General features: G+C 51.7%; 1 protein-coding gene across 1 annotated transcript; it reads right to left on the reverse strand.

Annotated features, from left to right (window-relative positions):
• Positions 1-1,405: 1,405 nt before the first annotated feature.
• On the reverse strand, positions 1,406-5,310 carry LOC115409220 (high mobility group protein B3-like). The gene is made up of 5 exons (XM_030120287.1): positions 5,110-5,310; positions 3,738-3,896; positions 2,734-2,885; positions 1,669-1,843; positions 1,406-1,588 (listed from the first exon to the last, which is right to left on the reverse strand). Exons 1-5 carry the CDS (start codon positions 5,293-5,295, stop codon positions 1,463-1,465), a joined length of 798 nt encoding a protein of 265 aa, XP_029976147.1. The 5' UTR covers positions 5,296-5,310; the 3' UTR covers positions 1,406-1,462.
• Positions 5,311-22,845: the final 17,535 nt, after the last annotated feature.

The following is a 22,845-nucleotide window of genomic DNA, read 5'->3' on the forward strand; positions in this document are numbered from 1 at the left end:
GTGGACTTGGACAATGTGTGTGTGTGTGTGTGTGTGTGGACTCGGACAGTGTGTGTGTGTGTGTGTGTGTGGACTCGGACAGTGTGTGTGTGTGTGTGTGTGGACTCAGACAGTGTGTGTGTGTGTGTGTGGACTCAGTGTGTGTGTGTGTGTGGACTCAGTGTGTGTGTGTGTGTGTGTGGACTCGGACAGTGTGTGTGTGTGTGTGTGTGTGGACTCGGACAGCGTGTGTGTGTGTGTGTGTGGACTCGGACAGCGTGTGTGTGTGTGAGGACTCGGACAGCGTGTGTGTGTGTGTGTGTGGACTCGGACAGTGTGTGTGTGTGTGGACTCGGACAGCGTGTGTGTGTGTGTGTGTGTGTGTGTGGACTCGGACAGTGTGTGTGTGTGTGTGTGTGTGTGTGTGTGTGTGTGTGTGTGTGGACTCGGACAGTGGTTCCTCAGTTGCTGGTTTTATTATAAAAGTTGAAGTTTCTACTCTGACAGTGAACAAAAACAGAAACGCTCCATAAACCTCCGTAAGAAAATAAAAAACAACCGATGATGATGATGATGAAGGAGGAGGAGGAGGAGGGGGAGGGGCTGCGGTTTCCATGGCAACACACAAGGAGGGGCGGGGCCGCGAGGGGTGTAACCGTGGTAACAGTGAGGTGAATCAGGGGGTCAGTACTATCGTCTGGTGTCACATCTGATGACCACACACACACACACACACACACACACACACACACACACACACACACACACACACTCTGGTTCTGTGTGTTTCAGAGTGAGCGGTCAGACCTGGTTCCTTCATTAGTCCTGGTTCTAGCAGTCCTGCTTCTTTTAGTGTTCTATCAGTCCTGGTTCTGGTCGGGTTCTTTCAGTCAAGGTTCCTTCAGTCTTGGTTGTGAGGTTTGGTTCTTCAGTCCCGGTTCTGTGGATTCTGGTTCCTTCAGTCCCGGTTCTGTGGATTCTGGTTCCTTCAGTCCCGGTTCTGTGGATTCTGGTTCCTTCAGTCCCGGTTCTGTGGATTCTGGTTCCTTCAGTCCCGGTTCTGTGGATTCTGGTTCCTTCAGTCCCGGTTCTGTGGGTTCTGGTTCCTTCAGTCCTGGTTGTGAGGTAATGGATCTTCAGTCCTGGTTCTGTGGATTCTGGTTTTCAGTCAGGGTTCCTTCAGTCCTGGTTATGAAGTTTGGTTCTTCAGTCCTGGTTACCATGGAGACGGGAGTCAGCTGACCCTTAACCTCACCGGCCTGTCCTCCCTCCATCACTCTGAAACACACACACACACACACACACACTCTGCTCTGTCTCACAGACACACACTCTCACTCTTTCTCTCACACACACACCGTCTCTCACTCTGTCTGTCTCTCACTCTCTCGCTCTTTCTCTCACTCACGCTGTCTCTCTCTCTCTCACTCTCTCTCTCTCTCTCACACAGGGTCTCTCTCTCTCTCTCAGCTGCTCTTCCTCTCTACTCGTCGTCGTCGTCCTCCTCTTCGTCGTCCTCCCCCTCGTCGTCGTCCTCCTCCTCTCCCCCCTGAGCCGAGGAGCCGGGGTTCCGGGCGAAGGTTCCTCCTCCGCGGTACGCCAGCATTTCCTGCGGAGAGCGGCGGTGAGTGGCGGCTCCGCCCCCGGCCCCGCCCCCCGCCCCAGGCTCCGCCCCCGGCCCGGCCTCACCTGGTCGTACTTCTCCCGCAGCTTCTGGGCCTTCTCCTCGTAGGGCTGCTTCTCGGACTGGGACAGCTTGCTCCACATCTCGCCCAGCTTCTTGGCGCAGTCGCCTATAGACAGACCCGGGAACTGCTGCTTGACGCTGGGCCGGTACTCGCTGCAGAACACGAAGAACGCAGACCTGGGGGGCGGGGGCAGCCGGGGTCAGACGGGGGTCACAGACAAGAGGGTCAGAGGTCAGACAGAGGTCACAGACGGTGAGTGACCTGTCATCACTTAACCAGGCGGGTTAACTAGTTAACTGGAGTCAGCTGGGCTAGTTCAGCCTGACTGAGTGACAGCAGTCACATGACCCGGAGATAAGACGCTGCTGTGACCCCTGAACTTCCCAGTCTGGGAGTAATAAAGCATCTCTCTATCTGACAAGACCGTGACAACGTGACAACATGAAAACAGTGAGAGCATGAACACTGTGAGAACATGAGGGAAGAAGAGACAACGTGGTGGAACGGTGAAGATGGTACTGCAGTGATGGTACTGTGATGACATGGTGATGGTACTGTGATGACATGGTGATGGCTGTGATGACATGGTGATGGTACTGGGATGACATGGTGATGGTACTGTGGTGACATGGTGATGGTACTGTGGTGACATGGTGATGGTACAGTGGTGACATGGTGATGGTACTGTGATGACATGGTGATGGTACTGTGATGACATGGTGATGGTACTGTGATGACAGTGATGACACCATGGAGATGAAGAAATGAACCAATAAATGAAATGAAAATGAGAAATGAAATGATGATACTGTGATGACATGGTGATGACACCGTGGTGACACCATGGTGATGACACCGTGGTGATGATGGTACTATGCTGATGATACTGTGATGACATGGTGATGATGGCACAGTGGTGAAGTGGTGACAGTGACAGTCAGGATGCAGGGGGACTCATCCTGCCCCCTGCTGGCTGCTGGGGGGCCAGCAGGTGGTCCTGGTCTGGGACCGGCTGCTGGGGGGCCAGCAGGTGGTCCTGGTCTGGGACCTGGTCTGGGACACTCACGGGGGTCTCTTGGGGGCGTTGGGGTCTTTCCTCTTGCGGCCCCTCTTGCCGAAGCCTTTCGGGGGGACGTAGTCTCTCATCTCCCGGTTGTAGCGCACCTTGTCGGCTTTGGCCATGTCTTCAAAACACTTCTTATCACTGGGAGACAGAGCCTGGACACACACACACACACACACACACACACACACACACACACACACACACACACACACACACACACACACACACACACACACACACACACACACAGGTCAAGTTTCTGAAGAGGCCCCTCTAACCCGAACCAGGAACCAGGTTCACGGTCCACTAGGACAGAACCTGGAGGTGGACTGGTTCCACTTTGTGGGCGTGGCCTGCAGAGCTGGACCTCTGATTGGCAGAACTGGACCAGTCCTGCTGTCCTGGACCTGATCTATTTTCAGGGCCTTAGAACAGGGGTCTCCAGTCTCTGTCCAGGAGGAGGGCCACCGTCCTGGTCCTGGTTCTGAAAGAGGAGGAGGTCCACTGTCCTGGTCCCGCTCCAGGACGGGGTCCACCATCCTGGTCCTCTACATGTGTTTGATGGTCATTAGGTTCATGAAGACATCTGGAACAGGACCAGGACTGTCGTCCTCCTGGACCGGGACTGGACCCCCCAGATTTCAATGGCTGGTCTCATGTTCCAACCCCATCCATCCCATAATACGGTTTTATTTGACAAGAGGGGAGAACTGAAAAGACCTTATGGAGCCTGGACTGGAGTCCACATTGACCTGGACTCTGGGGTCAGGGGACCAAGTCCACCAGAGACCAGCGAGGTGGTCCAGTCTCTGACCGAAGGTCAGGTCAGATTCTGAGGTGGACCCGGAGACCGTCCTCCTGCTAACCTCCCCGCCGAGGATCTGAACCTGAAATCTGTCAACGGACCCCCCACTAGTCCAGGACCTTCCAGACCCCCCCCCCCTCCAGCGGTCCAGGACCTGCCGGACCCCCCCCCAGCGGTCCAGGACCTGCCGGACCCTCACCTTCCACCTCTCGGAGCACTTCTTGGAGAACTCGGCGAAGTTGACCGACTGCTCGGGGTTCTTCTTCCGGTGCTCCTCTCGACACGTCTGCACGAAGAAGGCGTACGCCGACGTCTTCCCCTTCGGCTTGTTGACGTCTTTACGCATCATGGTGGCGGCCTGAGGACAGAGGGGACACCGTGAGGACGCCAGTCCTCATGGTCTCACTGCCGGCTCTCCCTTCAGGGTCCTCTAGAGACCTGTTTCAGGTCTGTAGGGATTAAGGACCGGGGAACCTGGACGGTTACTGGACAGTCTGCCTGGAACCAGGACTTGTTTATTGAGGAAGGAGCAGGAAGAGACGGGAGGATTTTATTCTGGAGATGAAACAAAGGATCTGGGGAAAACGTGAAATGAGCTGAAAATCAGAGAGAAACGCGGATTGGAGCGGAGTTCGGGCGGGATGACCCTTTAACCTCGGGGTCTGGGACCCCTCACACCGTGGACCTAACGGGTCCGGGCGGAGGCGGGGTCCGGTCCCAGGCAGCGGGGCTCCGGGGCCAGGGCGCCGGGGGCCCGGAGCTCCGGGGCCCCGCTGCCGGGGAACAAAGAGAGCAGCCCGGGATCCATCTTGTCCGCCGGGGAGGCCCGCGGCCCCGGGGCCGGGCCCTGCGGTGGGCTCCGGGCAGCCCCGGTGCATCCCGGGCGGTGGGCAGGGGGCTGCGGACCGCCGCGGGGCCGCCTCCCGCCGCGGGCCGCCCGGCCCCCGCCCGCTGCAGTGAGCTCCGCCGCTAGCCGCTAGCTGCTCAGAACAATGGGCCACCATTTGCTTCCCGCCCTCTGCGGAGCTAGCCCCCCATCCCCCTCCACTAGCGGCGGCTAGCGGCCCGGCAGCAAAACGCCCGTCGCCCCGCGGAGCCGCTCCGCAGCGCCCCGCCGCCCCCGCCACCTTTTAGAGGCTTTCGCTCCGCACCGCGGCGGCCGCCGGGGCCGCGGCGGGCCCGCTCTGCAACGGACCGGCGGAGTCCGTCCCGCTGCTGCGTATTGTGAACGACGGGCTGCGGCTACGCTCTGGAGAGGGCAGCGCAGTGTGGCCGGGACGCGGCTACTTCCCGGCGTTCACGCTCCAAAATGGGCGTTCCGTGTTTACAGCGACATGTCTGGGACAGTCCCCGCGGCGCGGCGCGGAGGGGCTCCGGGGAGGGCCCCGGGAGGCCGGCGGGCCCCCGCTCCGCCGCAGCGGCCATCTTATCCCGTTTTCCAGCGTCATTCCCGGATTTTTCATCAGCGAGCCCCGCGGAGGACAGCAGCCGGCGACCCCGCGCCAGCGCGCTCCCGGGGACCCCGCTCCGCTTCCACCCCGTTAACCCGCCGCGCGCGGCGACCTACTCACTCGTTTGGAGGGCCGGCGGCGGGCGCAGCAGCAGACTGTGACCGGGGCTCGGGGCTCGCTTGTCGGGGTCTTGTTGTTGTTGTTTGGGGGCTGAAGCGGAGACTGGAGCCGTTGGTTCACTTTCAAACTGGGTCGAGCTCGAGCGCAGCCCCGCCCCCCGGCAACGCCCCCGTTGGTTGTTCTCATTGAGGGGGCGGGGACCCGGGAGGCCGTCCTGGGCGGAGCCACACACTGTGCTCATCTCTGATTGGGTGACAGGACTGCATGTCAAAGCTCGTTCCCTCCCCGCCCCGCCCACCGCCCCGCCCACTCAGCAACGCCACCAGGGCGGGAATCCGACTCTTACAAATGGGCGGGGCTCGGCTGACTGCCTGCGTCTGATTGGGCGTTTGTTGTGCTTGACAGTTCGGTGAGCCAATGAGAGGCGTGGTGGAGGCGGGGCCTTAAGGCGCAGCGGTGCAGTGATGAAGAAGAAGGAGGCTGAATAATGGAAACATTTCTGCATTTTCGAGGCTGAGGATCATCACCGGAGTCATTATCCGATCAATTATCCCGCATGAAATCCTCCCGCAGCTCCTGCGGTGCCTTCCACTCCGCCTCAGGGCCATCTTCCTCCGGAAGGATCAAAAATTCCTCTTTTCTTTGTTAAAAATGGCAGTTAAATAAACACGTTGAGCTGGAGCCTGAAACAATAAAACCCAGAGCAGCAGACTCCAGCTCCTCTCTCCTCTCTCACTGAACTCCAGCTTTAGATCCAGTGACGGTGTGAAGAAAGACTGAGATTTTTACTCTGATTTAGAGGGTTTCAGCCCAGAATGATAATCAGTAATTTATCAGTGATGCACATTACTGCATGAAGCAGGTGAGAAAAAACACGTTTCCTGTAAAGATGAAAACCTGGGATTTCCATGCATCAATCACACTGATCAGTGGAAGGACAGTGGATGGAACAGTCAAAGGAACAGTGGACAGGGACAGTGGACATGGCAGTGGAAATGACCGTGGACAGGGCAGGTGATGTTACAGTGGACGGGACAGTGGACAATTTGACCCTGTTACACATTTCAAGGAAAAACAAATCTTGAGGACTCGACAAGACAATGCTGGTCAGAGCCTCTGAAAACGGCTGCCTGGTCCTGGTCCTACTCCTGGTTCTGGTCCTGAAGCTCTCCCTACTGGTCCTTATCCCAGTCCTGCTCCTAGTTCTAGTCCTTTTTCTGGTCCTAGTCCTGGTCCTGAAGCTGTGGTCCTGCTCCCAGCCCTGGCTCTCTGAAACTCAGCTCCTAGTCCTGGTCCATTTTCTCCTGGTGCTGATCCAAGTCCAGATTCTCCTGGTCCTGGTCCTGGTCCAGGTCCTGGTTCCAGTCCAGTTGATAGTCATCCTAACAACCATCCTGTCATGTCCTCCACCTCGGCCGCCACATGGGGGCAGTATTGCCCCCCCCTTTCTGTTCTCAGGTGGGAGGTTCTCGGTCTGCTGGTTCGGTTCTATCAGCTGATGAGCTTCACCTGTGGTGGAGAGTGTCCTGACCACCTCCACCTGATCTCTATCTGCTGCTGACGCTACTCCACCCAGACTGTTTTCTCCGGTTAGTCTCTGTCATGAGACATATTGAGCTCCTGTTAGCTTCTGCTAGCCTCTACATGCTAACTGCGAACTCCACTCTTCTTGTTTTCAGCCTGAAGCGTCTCCCTGCTGCTAGCATGTCAGCCTGCGTCCTCCTGGGAAACTGCTCAGGGGTCCAGCTCACAGCCAGACTCGACCAGCTTCAACCAGCCTCAACCAGCCTCAACCAGTCCTCAACCACCTTCAGCCTGTCTCAACCAGCTTCAACTGGCCTCAACCGGCTTCAACCGGCCTCAACCAGCCTCAAGCAGCCTCAAGCAGCCTCAACCAGCCCCGACCGGCCTCTACCAGCCTCAACCAGCCTCAACCAACCTCAACCAGTCCTCAACCGGCCTCAACTGGCCTCAACCGGCCTCAACCAGCCTCAACCAGCCCCGACCGGCCTCTACCAGCCTCAACCGGCCTCAACCAGTCCTCAAACAGCCTCAACCGGCCTCAACCGGCCTCAACTGGCCTCAACCAGCCTTCAACCAGCCTCAGCCAGCCTTCAACCAGCCTTCAACCAGCCTTCAACCAGCCTCAACCGGCCTCAACCGGCCTCAGCCAGCCTTCAACCAGCCTGCAACCAGCCTCAACAAGCCTTCAACCAGCCTCAGCCAGCCTTCAACCAGCCTTCAACCAGCCTCAACAAGCCTCAGCCAGCCTCAACAAGCCTCAAACAGCCTCAACCATCCTTCAACCAGCCTCAACCAGCCTCAACCGGCCTCAGCCAGCCTCAACCAGCCTCAATCGGACTCAACCAGCCTTCAACCAGCCTTCAACCAGCCTCAACCAGCCTCAGCCAGCCTCAATCAGCTTCAACCAGCCTCAACCAGCCTCAACCGGCCTCAGCCAGCCTCAACCAGCCTCAATCGGACTCAACCAGCCTTCAACCAGCCTTCAACCAGCCTTCAACCAGCCTCAACCAGCCTCAACCAGCCTCAACCATCCTTCAAAAAGCCTCAGCCAGCCTCAACAAGCCTCAACCATCCTTCAACCAGCCTCAACCATCCTTCAACCAGCCTCAACAAGCCTCAACCAGCCTCAACCATCCTTCAACCAGCCTCAACAAGCCTCAACCAGCCTCAACAAGCCTCAACCATCCTACAACCAGCCTCAACCAGCCTCAGCCAGCCTCAACCAGCCTCAACCAGCCTCAGCCAGCCTCAACCAGCCTCAACCATCCTTCAACCAGCCTCAACCAGCCTCAGCCAGCCTCAGCCAGCCTCAACCAGCCTCAACCAGCCTCAACAAGCCTCAACCATCCTTCAATTAGCCTCAACCAGCCTCAACCAGCCTCAACCATCCTTCAACCAGCCTCAACCAACCTCAGCCAGCCTCAACAAGCCTCAACCAGCCTCAACCATCCTTCAACCAGCCTCAACAAGCCTCAGCCAGCCTCAACCAGCTTCAACCAGCCTCAACAAGCCTCAACCAGCCTCAACCAGCCTCAACAAGCCTCAGCCAGCCTCAACCAGCCTCAACCAGCCTCAACAAGCCTCAGCCAGCCTCAACCATCCTTCAACCAGCCTCAACAAGCCTCAGCCAGCCTCAACCAGCCTCAACCAGCCTCAACAAGCCTCAACCATCCTTCAACCAGCCTCAACCAGCCTCAACCAGCCTCAACCATCCTTCAACCAGCCTCAACCAACCTCAGCCAGCCTCAACAAGCCTCAACCAGCCTCAACCATCCTTCAACCAGCCTCAACCAGCCTCAGCCAGCCTCAACCAGCTTCAACCAGTCCCGACCAGCCTCAACCAGTCCTCAACTACCCTCAGCCATTCTCATCTAGCCTCAACCAGCCTCAACCAGCCTCAACAAGCCTCAACAAGCCTCAGCCAGTCTCAACAAGCCTCAACAAGCCTCAACAAGCCTCAACCAGCCTCAACCAGCCTCAACCATCCTACAACCAGCCTCAACCAGCCTCAACAAGCCTCAACAAGCCTCAACAAGCGTCAACCAGCCTCAATCAGCCTTCAACCAGCCTCAACCAGCCTCAACAAGCCTCAACCAGCCTCAACCAGCCTCAGCCAGCCTCAACCATCCTTCAACCAGCCTCAACCAGCCTCAGCCAGCCTCAACAAGCCTCAACCAGCCTCAACAAGCCTCAACCAGCCTCAACAAGCCTCAACCAGCCTTCAACCAGCCTCAACCAGCTTCAACCAGCCTCAGCCAGCCTCAACCAGCTTCAACCAGTCCCGACCAGCCTCAACCAGTCCTCAACTACCCTCAGCCATTCTCATCTAGCCTCAACCAGCCTCAACCAGCCTCAACAAGCCTCAACAAGCCTCAGCCAGTCTCAACAAGCCTCAACAAGCCTCAACAAGCCTCAACCAGCCTCAACCAGCCTCAACCATCCTACAACCAGCCTCAACCAGCCTCAACAAGCCTCAACAAGCCTCAGCCAGTCTCAACCAGCCTCAACCAGCCTCAACAAGCCTCAACCAGCCTCAACCAGCCTCAGCCAGCCTCAACCATCCTTCAACCAGCCTCAACCAGCCTCAGCCAGCCTCAACAAGCCTCAACCAGCCTCAACAAGCCTCAACCAGCCTCAACAAGCCTCAACCAGCCTTCAACCAGCCTCAACCAGCTTCAACCAGCCTCAGCCAGCCTCAACCAGCTTCAACCAGTCCCGACCAGCCTCAACCAGTCCTCAACTACCCTCAGCCATTCTCATCTAGCCTCAACCAGCCTCAGCCAGCCTCAACAAGCCTCAACAAGCCTCAACCAGCCTTCAACCAGCCTCAACCAGCCTCAACAAGCCTCAACCAGCCTTCAACCAGCCTCAACCAGCCTCAACAAGCCTCAACCAGCCTCAACAAGCCTCAACCAGCCTCAACCAGCCTCAACAAGCCTCAACCAGCCTTCAACCAGCCTCAACCAGCTTCAAAAAGCCTCAGCCAGCCTCAACCAGCTTCAACCAGTCCTGACCAGCCTCAACCAGTCCTCAACTACCCTCAGCCATTCTCAACCAGCCTCAACCAGCCTCAGCCAGCCTCAGCCAGCCCTCTGGTCCTCTTCCTGACCCACTTCGGCCGCCCGCCACTCAGCTGGTCTCTCTACTGGAAGCCCCTCCTCCGCTGCTCTGTTCTGGACTCAGTAAAGTTCTCCACCTCCTGGACTACTGCTGTTAGAGAGAAACATCTGCCTTCTAGAACATTTTGTTAATAAACATCTTAACCTGCCGGCTTTCCTGCTCTTGAGCCTCAGAGCCACCTCGTATCAGCTCAGTCCGGCCATGATGAGCTCAGCGGATCTCAAGTCCAGTCCGGATGGCGTCTCCTCGATCCAGCAGGTCATCACTAATTCAGGTTAGAAAAACACGGAACACTCCTCCAGAACCGGGCTGAGAGTAACCGGGTGACACTGAATCGGGTTTCTCGGCTAACCCCCCAGACCTCCAGCCTTTCCTCTCAGAAAACCAGAGCTCCCCGTCCCAGACCAGACTCCACCCCATGCTGATGTTCCACTAGCCATAGCTGCTCGAGAACCCTCTGCCCTGGATCCTGAGAGGTGTGATGGGAACCTGGTTCATGTCAGGCTTTTCTCACCCAGGAGGGCCTGGTGTTGGAGCATCAACCTGTCTCCTACCCAGCAGATCGGGCTCTTAAAGGTCCCAGCCGGAGCTCGGGGAACAACCGTGTGGGAGAACCAGTCTTCTGTTTGCCAGACCGATCAAGCGTTCACTCTCAAGATGAAGAAGATTTCTGACCACCCAGTGAGAGGAAGGGGGGCTGGAGACAGACTCACCATAACTCCCCAGGGTTCCAGCAGTGTGGCTGAGTTTGCTGTAGAATTCCGGATATTGTTCTGCTGAGTGTGGGCGGAATGATCAGCCTCTCCGGAGAACCTTCTACCGTGGTCTACAGGAGTCACTCAGGGACGAGTTTTCTGTTTTCAGTCTGTGTCTGCCTTGTTGGATTCTGGATCCGAGGAGAACCTGATGGACTACCAGTTGACCGGCCTCATGAAAGACATTCTGACAGGTGATTGGCCGGTTCGTGTTCATTTACCTGGACGACATTCTCATCTTTTCCCACAGTTCAGAGGAACCCCGCATATGCGCCAGGTGTTGGAGCAGCTGCTGAAGAACCAGCTGTAGGATGAGCCGAGAAGTGTGAGTTCTGCCAACACAGGGTGTTCTTTCTCAGCTGAATCTTTTCACAGGGCGAGAGCAGAATGGACTGCTGCCATTGTGTGGACTGACTGCAAGAATCTGGAACGTATCTGTTCAGACAAGAGACTAAATTCTCGCCCAGCCCGGTGGACCCTGCTTTTGGGACGTTTGGATTCACTCTGACCTAACCTGTCTCGATCCTGCCCAAGACCTGCACCCTGGCCTCTCTCACCTGGGAGAGTGAGGCCCAGGTCCGCGACCAGACCCAGGTCATGGCCCTCCTGACCGAGTCTGGCACGCCAGACTGTCTCTCCATGCTTAGGGATACACGGAGATACAGTCTGGTACCGCGCCAATTGCATCTGACTTCTGCCCGGCAAACTTCTGCTGGTCGAATCACAGCCCACGAGAGGCGGGAGTTAGCGATACGTCATAGTATAAGCCCCCCCCCCCCCCCCCCCCCCCCAAAAAAAAAACAAAAAACAAAAAAACAATCATGGTGGCGGCTGCAACACAGCAAGGCTTTACCACGGCTCTGTCTGAAGTTTTGAACGAACTGAATTTGGCGCTGAAACCACAGCAGGAATCTGCTCTGAAGGCTTTTCTTTAACCCCAAATTCCACCGGACGCCAAAGCGCCGCGCCGCGTCCCAGAAGCGCCGGTGTTACGACAGATCACCAGAACGGAGGCGCGCGCCAGGGCGCTGGTGATTCGCTTCAGGTCGCCGCTTAAACGTCGCGGCGCTGCGCTCCCGGTGTGCATTGACTTCAGGAACAAGATGCCGGCGTGACGCGGCGCTTAACGCCGGGAACGCACTGGACGCGGAAGCGTAGTGGAGGCGCCGCGTGCGCAGCGAACGTCTCCCTCCTGCGGCCAGTCAGATAGGTTAACATGGGAGGCGATCAGAAGCGCCGTGTGCTTCCGCGTCCGGTGCGTTCGGGCCGTAAGCGTCCGGTGGAATTTGGGGGTAAGCCAGGTTTACACTTGCACGACTTTTTGCCACAATTTTGTCGGATCACGAACCGGCAGACTCCCGCACTGTTCACCACTAGTTCACGCACAGTTCATGACCAGTTCACGGACAGTTGGCGCACAGTTCACGAACAGTTCACGAATGCGCCCGTCAGTGTTGCGAACTGACACGACGCATTCACGGCAAATTCACGCATAGTTTGCACATAGTTTACGAGCTTCCCGCACCGGCACGACGTGGTTGCACGCGCAATTACGCGTGTCATATACGAGTAAAAAGGGGGCTTCCCCAACCCGGGTCATTTTTGGATTTGCTGTAGAACAGACAACATGCTGAATGCCAGAGACGCCGTCACTGTGCAGAAGAGAAGACCCTGTACCTGCAGCTGCTCTGTGTTGAAGAGCAGCAGAAGAGGCGCTGCCGAGGGCCCCGAGCTGAAGGGGGCCCCGACGGACGGCTGACATCAGTCAGTTTCAATGACAAATTAAAGGCGCTACACTTGATGCTGCAATGACAGTGGGTCGAAAATCCCCCGCATGGGGCCCTTTTCCCGGTACTCGCCGGTGGCCACGACTGGCACGCATTCAGTGTTGCCAACTTAGCGACTTTGTCGCTATATTTAGCGACTTTTCAGATCCCTCTAGCGACTTTTTTTTTTAAAAAGCGACGAGCGACAAATTTAGCGACTTTTTCTGGAGCTCTGGAGACGTGACAGGACGTCTCGTTGCTGTCCTCAATGAGCAGCGGGTGCTGCCGTGAGCCCCTCCCCCGTCCCAAAGCTCTCACAGGCGGTCAGTCTCAGCAGCGCCCCCTGCTGCAGGCAGAGCAGAGAGCAGACCCACACCACTCCTCCACACTTCAAATGAATCGAGTGTGCACAAATCCACCGCTGCTCCCGTCCTGGGTCACAGAGCGGGACGGACATGTTAATGTTTCTTCACTGTCACACTTCTGTCAGTTCATCTGTAGTTCTAAACATATTTAGGGTGTTTTTAGCTCACTTTTTGCTTCTCCCACGACGTCATTCCTCTCTCCTACAGCGTTCATTACAATTACATGCAAATTGCCAAATTATGCAAATTAGGCGATGACGTCATCTATGGACTTCTAGCAACTTTTAGGACAGCCAGTTGCGACTTTTCTTACTGGAGAGTTGGCAACACTGCACGCATTCTCCCGCATTGTCCCGACACATTCACAAGGAGTTCATGGACAGTTGGAGCATAGTTCACGGCCGGTTCGCGATATTTTGTCGTGACCAAAATTTTGAACATTTCAAAATTCTCGTCCCGACATGGCACGCAGTCCCGACGGGTTTACGCACGCTTCACACCACTTTACGAGTGGTTTGCGACTGTTTGCGACTCGATTCATGGCAATGCGTGCCACAGAATCGTGCAAGTGTAAACCTGGCTTAAAACGGACGTAAGACTCCACGCCATGATCCCATGTTTTGGACTACAAAACTGCTACAACGGAGCGCTGCGTACGTCGCGCTGTCGTTGCGTCACAGCCTCGTTTCTTGGATTGGTTCTCTCCGCTCAATAGTCCCGCCTCTCGTCAGCCTGTTTGAAATGAAGCCCCAGTGGCGCCGTCAGACTGTCCTGTGTGGAACATATGAGGTCAGTCTGGCATGCCGGCTACTCCTGACCCCCTGTTTGTCCCCCACTCTGTCTGCTCCCGGGACAACCAGTGGGCCCACTCGTCCCGTGTCTCCCCCACCCTGCAGGTCCTCCACTGGAGATTCTGGTGGTCCACCTGAACAAAGACACCTGGGACTTCATTGCAGCCTCACTGTCAGTGTCATCTAAATGATTTAATAAACATGAAGAAGTTAAATGTTGCAAGTTAAATGAAATTCATATTTTTCTACAAATGCAAAAATGTCTTTTATTTAAAGTTCATTATTGTTAATGTAAAGATGAGTTTATTTGTTATTGTGTTTTTTTTTTGTTCCTTTCTTAGATGTTTCATTGTGATACCGCATGTTATCGAGGTTTGGCTCAGAGTGTGAGAGGCTGCGAGAGCTGTGTGTGTTCAGATGTGCAGAGAGCTGACTGAGCCACGTCTGTAGCAGCTGGGCCAAGTAGCCAGCGACATGAGGTATTTGTCATGACTGTACTATAAGACATGATCAATGCTGTAAATATGTTGTTCTATGATATTGTGATTGTTCAGACTGCACGAAGCCGCAGGTTTACCCGTTTGAGACCTCCAAGATGGCAGGCGGCCATGAGGTAGCATTCTTTTCTACATTTGTAAATCAATGGTGATTGTTTAAGGTGCCTGACACTACTGTTTTTATGCTTTGTCGTTTTCACGGCGTTGTTAAGCCACAATAAAGCGCCCGTTTGAAAGAAGCCGTGCCTGTGACGTCGTCTTGGAGCCACGCTCACAGTCTGAGCCCAAAACAAGCCCTCCAGCCAGGCCAGCCCGGGGCTCCTTCCCCCTCTGCTCAGCTCCTCCCCGGGTACCAGCCCCGACACCCCGTCCCGGGAACTTCAGTCGGCGGTTCCTTCAGTCCAGAACTTTATTTTTTACTTTAATTAAATTTTTATTGAGATTCAGCAAATCATGACTCTGCAAGCATCTATGATCGTCCACATGAATGTCCTTTTTCTGTAGTAAGTGAACATAAAGAAAGAAAATTAAAAGATAGAAGAAGAAAGAAAAAAGGGGAAAAGAAGGAAAAAGAAGAGAGAACAAAAATTAAAAGCATTTAAAAAACATGAGCATGTAGAGAGAGAGAGGTGTGGTACACTGAAAAAAAAATGATTTTTTGGCTCTGTAATTATAATTTGAATTATTTATATAAATTCTATTAAAAATTTTCCAATTCAGTGGTTTTACTTTAATATAGAAGTTTTTCATTTAGTGTTTTACTTGGTGATTGTTCGTAATCACGTGTACTCAGTGTTGTAAGTAAACTGAATCCTTCAATCCAAGTAATATTCACTAAACTAACTCACTGCCTTTATCAGTTGATATTTCCAAGTAACATGTAATTGATTGACATCAGTGAATCTGGCAACCCTCTCTGCATTCGGAGCATGACGTTGAAGCCCCCTCCCCCTCCCCCCACATTTGAGCGGTTTGTCAGACAAGTTCGTGGTCCACGTCGACTTGCGGGCCTTGTTGATTTACACGGGAAGAAGATGCATATGGGACCGTGAAGGTAAGTTTTAAAACAAACTCAGTATGTTCGTGTTGGCTCACCTCCCCAAATAGTCAGTTTCTCCACACTGACAACAACAGCAGTGGCTTCGTTTTCCTGCTAGCTAGCTAACTAACTCTGCTGACACGTGGTATGTCCTTCTCTTCCAGAAATGTCACATTACATCAGGCCATAGTTTTATCAGAGTTACTGTTGTAAAGATGTTGCTGGCTGGAACGAGTTAATGTCGCTGTTATATGATTCGCGTTTTCAGGGGTGAAAGTATGCCATGCGTTCCGGTGTTTCGGATTAACTGGTTTTCCTGTTAGCTGGTGACCGACAGATGTTGGTAACCCGACCAAAGCTTGTAGTTGTTGCGGCGAAAGTCGGTTATCTGGAGTTTGAGTATTTTTTTTCCCAAAAGTTGTAGGTGTTTTGCAAGTATTATTTTAACTCCTGGTGTTAGTAGAATTGGTTTACGGAAATCAGTCACCATTTAATCGGGGAACCAGTTAATCCGAAACGCTTGTAAGAGTTTTAGTCCTGGAATGGCGCTGCCAGCTGAACTGGCCGTCCCGTGGACCCGTGGGAATCGCACTTGTGAAAAGTTAAGTGATGCTATTAACATGTAAAACATTAAGCACTTTATTCACTTTGTAAATATAACACACGAGATTATGATCATTGTTTGCAACCTTGCTGTATTAAGCGTAATGGTGCATTCACACCGGACGCGTCGCAAGCGTCGTGAGCGGCGCTTTTCTATGCAAAGTCTATGGTGGACGAGCGTCGTGGAGCGGCGGGCGGCGGGGCGGCGCATCAGGAGCGTCATGAGCGTCGCTTTTCCAGCGTTTCGAGCGTCGACGCCCACGACGCTCGTCCCCGGCGTCAGGAGCGTCGTGAGCGTCGCTTTTTGAGAGTTGGGAAAACTGAACTTTCGACGCGCTGCCGCTGAGCGTCAACCAATCAGAGACGATCCCTCCGGTGCTACGTCACTACGAGTGATCCGAGCACCGATGCGGGCCAACCAGCCAGTGCTGCTAACTTGACGACTTTCTCGCTAAATCTGGCGACTTTCCAAAGCGTCTTGGCGACGTTTTTTTGTCAAAAGCAACTAGCGACAAATCTAGCGACCTTCTCTGGTGCTCTGGAGACGTGACAGGACGTCTCGCTGCTGTCGTCAATGAGCAGCGGGTGCTGCGTGAGCCCCTCCCCCGTCCCAAAGCGCTCACAGGCGCTCAGTCTCAGCAGCGCCCCCTGCTGCAGTCAGAGCAGAGAGGAGCAGAGCAGCCAATAGCCACTTTTCCGACGACGATGCGGTCTAGCTTTATTTAACAAATAAAGCCAAGCCGCTCTGCTGATGCGATCCGCCATAGCTGGAAACAGAAATCAGCCTCCAGCGCGCCAATTAACTGACGCGTGTCAAGAGCTTTGTGACCACCTGGTGTCAAGCGTCGTGTTTAAAGCGTCACAAGCGTCAGCTTCGAGGCGTCCCGAGCGTCGACGACGCCCGCGACGCGTCCGGTGTGAACGCACCACGAAGCGGCGCTCACCCACCCTCAAACGTCCGCGGACAGTGTGCGAGTCACCGTCACTCACGGTATGAGAACAGAACACCCGACTCTGTGGAGCCTTAACTGTAGAGGAGCAATGCGCTGGTCTGTGGCCTGTGAGCGAGTGAGGTTTTCAGGGACTGCCTGAAAATTGCAACATCAAAGCAAAGCAGGCACATCATTTGATTTCAGCTGTCTGCACTATAAACTGGGAGATCTGTTTTTGCTTATTCTTGTTACATTTATTTACTACTTTCAATAACTTTACCTTTAAAAGCTGTTGTGTAACAATAATGTCACATAAAATACACCATGAAATGCAGTTACACTTGTCTAACCAGCAAGTTATGTGATGTACTTGTTAGGAAATGTAACTTTGTTGTTTGATAAATTTTCACCCCACAGCACTTTGTAAAGGGAGACACCTCTTGTAATTATATTTCTGTTTTCCTTTTAGATTTGGAACAGGAAGTGACAACAGTCTCTGAGAGCATGAGGAGAATCAACCTTTGTGCACAGAAATAGCACCGACTTTGGAATAAAAACAGGACGACTGGCCTTACAGGTAATATGAAAAAAATATGTACACATCATTTGTGATATATGTGATTTATAAAAATGAAATATAAATGTGCATCCTTTAGTTGTTAGAAATTAAATGGAAAGCATTTATATAAACGTTAACAATTACCACCATGTGATATTGGCAAATGTGAGATGTTTAATGAACTACGAATCCTGAATACCAGACTGGGGATTATGGTGTTTATTATAAAGCAGTTACAAAGATGCACTGTACAATGGATGCATGTTGGGTTATCTCGGTCAAGGTGCAGGTGCAAGGTCAAGGTCTATCTGTGCGTTGGGTTGTGAGAATGTGTCTGCTGTCTCTTCTTCTGTGTCCCCTGTCTTCTGAGAGCATCATGTCATCACCTTAAAGGAGCACAGCACAGTTTGCTCGTTTTATGCGAAACAGCGCCCCCTGCAGGCCTTAGGCGTAACTGTAGCTTAGTGAAAAGCTCGTGCCTGTGGCTTGTGCCCATGTACGTGCACAGAAGAGGGGAACTCCTTCCTCGCTCGTTTAGCAGCGCTCCAGTAAGATGTAAGTTTCTTCTGCCTGGTGGGTCTGTGTGGAGCTGAGGCAGTGCTAGAAGCCGGTCTGTTCTTACTGTCTGGAAGCTCCATCCTCAGTACTGCTCAGTTGTTGCTGCTAAGCGTCTGGCGGAGTAATGGCGGACAAATCGAAACTGAAGGATTACCAGGCCAGCGGGAGGAGCATTATGTCAGGCTCAGAGCGATTCGTACCCGAATCACTCGTACTGCTGTTCCTTCAGCGCCCTGCACAGGGAAATAGGAGTGACTGCGATCTTGCAGAAATAGCTCTTGCTGCTCATCAGGCAAAGGTGAAAACCTGTGTAGGTGTGAATAATTGATAGTTTAATATTTAAAACTGCGCTGTGCCCCTTTAAATATGAATCTTGACATTCCAAACATAGCTTGAGTTTCTGCATTGTAAATGGTCATGAAATAATATGTATTTGTGCATGTGGTCGGGTTATATCTGTCGGAGTGCCAGACTCTGTGTTCTGATGGTTCTGATACATGAAGAGACACATACAGGTTATTGATGTTCATGGGGAACATAAAATTTGTTTGCAACTGAAATGATATGATGAAAACCTAAACAATACATTGATTGATAGATGGGTCCAGACCCAGAAGATATTATGACTTGAAACTCATCCTTACAATTGCCCTTTTTTTTTTTTTCTTTTTTATGTTTCAGGTGCGACAACATGAGATGGATGTGTAAGACATGTAGCTTTGAGTCAGAGACGAGGTTAGGTTTATTAAAGCACTGCAGACTAAAGCATGGAAATGGTGGTCGCAGCCAGTCAGTCCCTTGTCTTCACACTGAGTGCCCTTGCTCGTTTAAAACATTTAATGCCCTTAAGATCCATTTGTCTCGATCCCATGTGGAGATGGTCACACAAAGTGGACCTCTTTCATTTACTTGTCTCCTTTGCAGCTCTGTTTTTTTTGATTCAGAGAAGCACGATTTTGAGCATCTCGGCAGCCACTTGAGGAAGTTTGAAGCAGTTGCATGTGTGTTCAAAAACTGCAACTTCAGTACTAATGTGTATGCCACTTTTGCTACACATAGACACAGAAAACACCGGTCACACACCCTTCAAGATTTTAAAACCGAAGTATTGAAAAGCCAACCTCATGAACCCATGTTAGCTCAGGATGAGCCTTGTGTGCAAGAGAACTTAGAGCTTTGGGATGGGGAACCACAGGAGCTGGTTCAAGATATAAAGGAGAAATTCGGCCATCTCTTTTTAAAGTTAGAAAGCGTGTTTAATGTCCCAAACAAATGCATTGATGAAATAGTAGATGAGCTTCAGTTTATATCTACCTCTGCTTCAGGTCCAGTTTGAAGAGATGTGGTGGTGTCAACCTTGAAAAGCCATAATTGTGATCTGGATCATGCTGTTATCTCAGATTTAGTGAAAAATATTTGTGAGACACACCCTATAAGTACTGCCTTGGGGACAGGTGGCCCTTTTACAACTTCGTACAAGAGCAGAGAATTCGTAATGAAGCATTTTTCAGTTGTTGAACCGGAAGAACACATACTTGATAAGAAAGGTGGCAATACCTTCCAGTATGTCCCAATATTGGCCTCTTTGGTGCAGGTCCTCAATAAGTCTTTTCAAGAAAACACATTTGAAGGTGTAAACAAATCTGGAAATGACTTTAAGTAGCAGACATTTCGTGATGGATCTCATTATCAAAATAATGAGTATTTTTCTGTGGAGGAGAACAGAGTGAGTCTCATCTTGTACATTGATGACTTTGAGGTGTGTAATCCTCTTGGGACATCTGGAAAGAAGCACAAAGTCACAGCTGTCCATTGGGTGTTGGGAAACATTCCAGTGCAGTTACGTTCCACACTGACATCAATCTACCTTGCAATTCTGTGTAAGGCTGAAGACACCAAGCAGTTTGGTTTCCAGCAAATTTTAGAGCCACTGCTAACAGACATCCATAGCTTGGAGAAAGACAGTATTTTTGTTCCCGCATTAGGGAAATCCATTAAAGGGACTGTGGTTAGTGTGGTGGCAGATCATTTGTGGGCGCACTCTGTGGCAGGATTCGTTGAAAGCTTTGCAGGTTCATACGTCTGCCGATTTTGCATTGGGGAGCGATCCAGGTTTCAGTCCATTGAAGTAAGATCTGGGTCTTTTCATCCGAGAACCACAGATCAGCATACACAGCATGTACAGACAGCCGTGTCCAGTCCAGATCACACTCCTTGTTATGGTGTAAAAAAACACTGTGCATTGTCAGAAAAATTGGAACATTTTCATGTGACATCTGGTTCCCCTCCAGATAGTTTGCATGATCTGCTGGAGGGCATTGTTCCAGTCGAACTGGCTTTGGCATTTGATAACTTGTGCAAGAAAAAATACTTTTCTCTCATGGAACTGAATGATGCCATTTGCAATTTCCCATACAAGTGGAGTGACAAAACAAATCGCCCTCTTCCCATTCCTGCTGACTTTGCGACTCGAAAATCGCTAGGGGGTAACGCACATGAAAATTGGTGCTTATTACGTCTTTTGCCTCTGATTATAGGCTTAAAAGTACCCGAACAAGAGCCTGTATGGCAGATGCTGATGACACTGAAAGACATTGTGGAGCTTGTCATGTCTCCAGTCCATACAGAGGAAAGCATTTGCTATCTCGACAGCGTCATTTCAGAACACCGAAGCAGACTCCTTGATGTTTTCCCCCAGCAGAAGCTCATTCCAAAGCACCATTTCCTTGAGCACTATCCTGAGCTCATTCGGGAATTTGGCCCCCTAGCTGCTCTCTGGACAATGAGGTTCGAGGCCAAACACAGCTTTTTCAAGAAGGTGGTCAGACACACTGCTTGTTTCAGAAATATCTTGCTGTCCCTTGCAAACAAACACCAGCTCATGGTTGCATACCATCTATCACATGCTGTCAAACCATCACTTGCAGTCACAAAAACAACAGAGGTCTCTTTACATGTGCTTAATGATGATCTAAAAGACCTGGTGAAATGCAGATTCCCTGCGGCTGCTGCTGTGCATGTTGCCAATAATGTGTGCAGTTCAGGCACCGACTATGCAGTGGGAATGTTGCTGTGTTGTGGTTCCACCGCAGGCCTGCCTGACTTTTCTGAAGTGTTGCAGATACTGGTGATTTGTAACCAGCTGACATTTTTTGTGAGAAAACAAAATACATGGTACAGTGAGCACCTGAGGAGTATGAGCTGGAGAACACACAGAGTGTGCAGTTACTTGAGCAAAGAGAGCTTAAAGATTTCTATCCTTTGGCTCCATACACCCTTGCCGGAAGACGCCTGACGACTTTGAAGCACCACATTTGCTTGTCCTTTTAAGTATGATGAGAGAAAGTTGTGAACACATGTCTTTGTGTGTTTCTCTTCTCTGTTATTGCAGCTTCTTCCTCCGTTGATATGGAACCCTCAGCGAAACTGCGGATCATTTTTGGGAATGATGATGTTCGCAAATTACTTTTACCTGCAGGCATCCCAAGCACTCTTCAGGACCTCACTGATGTTCTTCGAGAGACTTTTGATGTTACAGGACCATTCACTGTGATGTACCAGGACATGGATTTCCATGGTCAGTTTTTCACTTTGACCTCGATTGAAGACGTGAAAGACAAAGCCAGCCTCAAAGTAGTAAAAACTGAGCCAGTGATCTTGAGTCTCACTCCTGTGGACATTAGGGATGGGAATTGTTAAGAATTTAGCGATTCTGATTCCATGATCGATACTGCTTATTGATACGATTCCTTATCAGTTCTCTTATCGATTCTCATTGAGTGAGAAATGAAACAATACAAATGGGGTGTTTGCATTAACTCTTCAATATCTTCATCCTGAACAGAAGAAAAAAATATCCATGTCATGAAAACTTTGCAAGCTGCAGTCGCCCCGGTTTCATCTTTTCGTGTGAAATGCAGCCAAACTCTGGAGCTTCTTCCTGACGCCAGGCTGGAAAGTTCAAAACTAAATTACACCAGCCTCACACTGGATGCCCTTGCATATCTGGTCCAGCTCCACAGCTCTGTCACTCACACTGTGTCTGCTGTCAGCTGATGGAGGTTGCCAGATCTGTCCCAAATATAATATTAAAACCGTCCAACAATAGAAAGCAGTCCAAACCTCCATCTCTGCAGAGAATGCATGTTAAACCCGTAAAAACCGGATTTGCATTTAAAAAAAACACGGAACCATTCCATCAACCCACCTCGGGTTCAAAAGAAGCTTGATTGTGCAGAGACCCACCCAATCTGGCAACACAGCCGCTCCGGTCATGGAGCTTTGATTTGTGCAATTTTGGTGTCTTTGACTTTCCTACATTGAGTAAGTACAACATTTTTCATTCTTCTAATACATATAATGATTAGATCGCGTTGTTTGTTATATATTCTACCAGAAGAATTACAAAAAAACAATGTTATGGCCAAAACGCGACACAGATTTTATTTTGAAATCACAGATTTTGGAACACGTAACTAGTTTCCATCTGGCACCGACTTGTTTCTGTTTAGACTGAAGCAGCAGCTCCGGTGTGAGGGAAAAATAAGATCCCTGCTGAAAGTTTTCGGTCCACGGCTCTGTTGCAGCGCCAGAACGGACCACAGCCGCGCTGTGCGAGTCCATACGCTCCGCGCATGATACGTCGTCACGCACACAGTGGAATCGATAGCGGAATCGATAAGGAGACAGCCAAACGATTCCTTGGAATCCAGACATGAGGAACCGGTTCCACAGAAGAATCGGTTCTCGATTCCCATCCCTAGTGGACATGTCAGAAGTTGAATCTCCAGTGTCACTATCTACGGAGGCAAGCTCCTCCTCATCTGGATCTGACACAATCCTGCTTTCCTCCTCAGATGAGAGTGGACAGTCCTACAGGTCTGAGCCTTGGCCATCTAAGTTTGAAATACCAGCCTTTTCTTTTGATGTTGACCTTGCACTGGAAGCTGGAAAGCAAGCTTATGAGAATGATGGCACGCTTCTGAACACCCCGAGGGTAATTAGTAGCATTCTTGAGAAGCTTGCAGAGACCATATTTGGCTTCACAGCATATCCAACTGGTCTCCAGATTGTAGCTGTTGTTGAAGCTTTGGTAGAAAAATACCCGTGCCTCAAAGAGCCAGGTTCTTTTAATGGCCTCTATGGTTGGCAGCAGAGAATAAAGTATAAAATGGGCAACGCCAGGGCAAAATTAAGAGGTCGCCAAATAACCATTCCAGAGCTTGAG

Source organism: Salarias fasciatus, chromosome 3 (genome assembly GCF_902148845.1).
Source record: "Salarias fasciatus chromosome 3, fSalaFa1.1, whole genome shotgun sequence".
NCBI lineage: Eukaryota > Metazoa > Chordata > Actinopteri > Blenniiformes > Blenniidae > Salarias > Salarias fasciatus.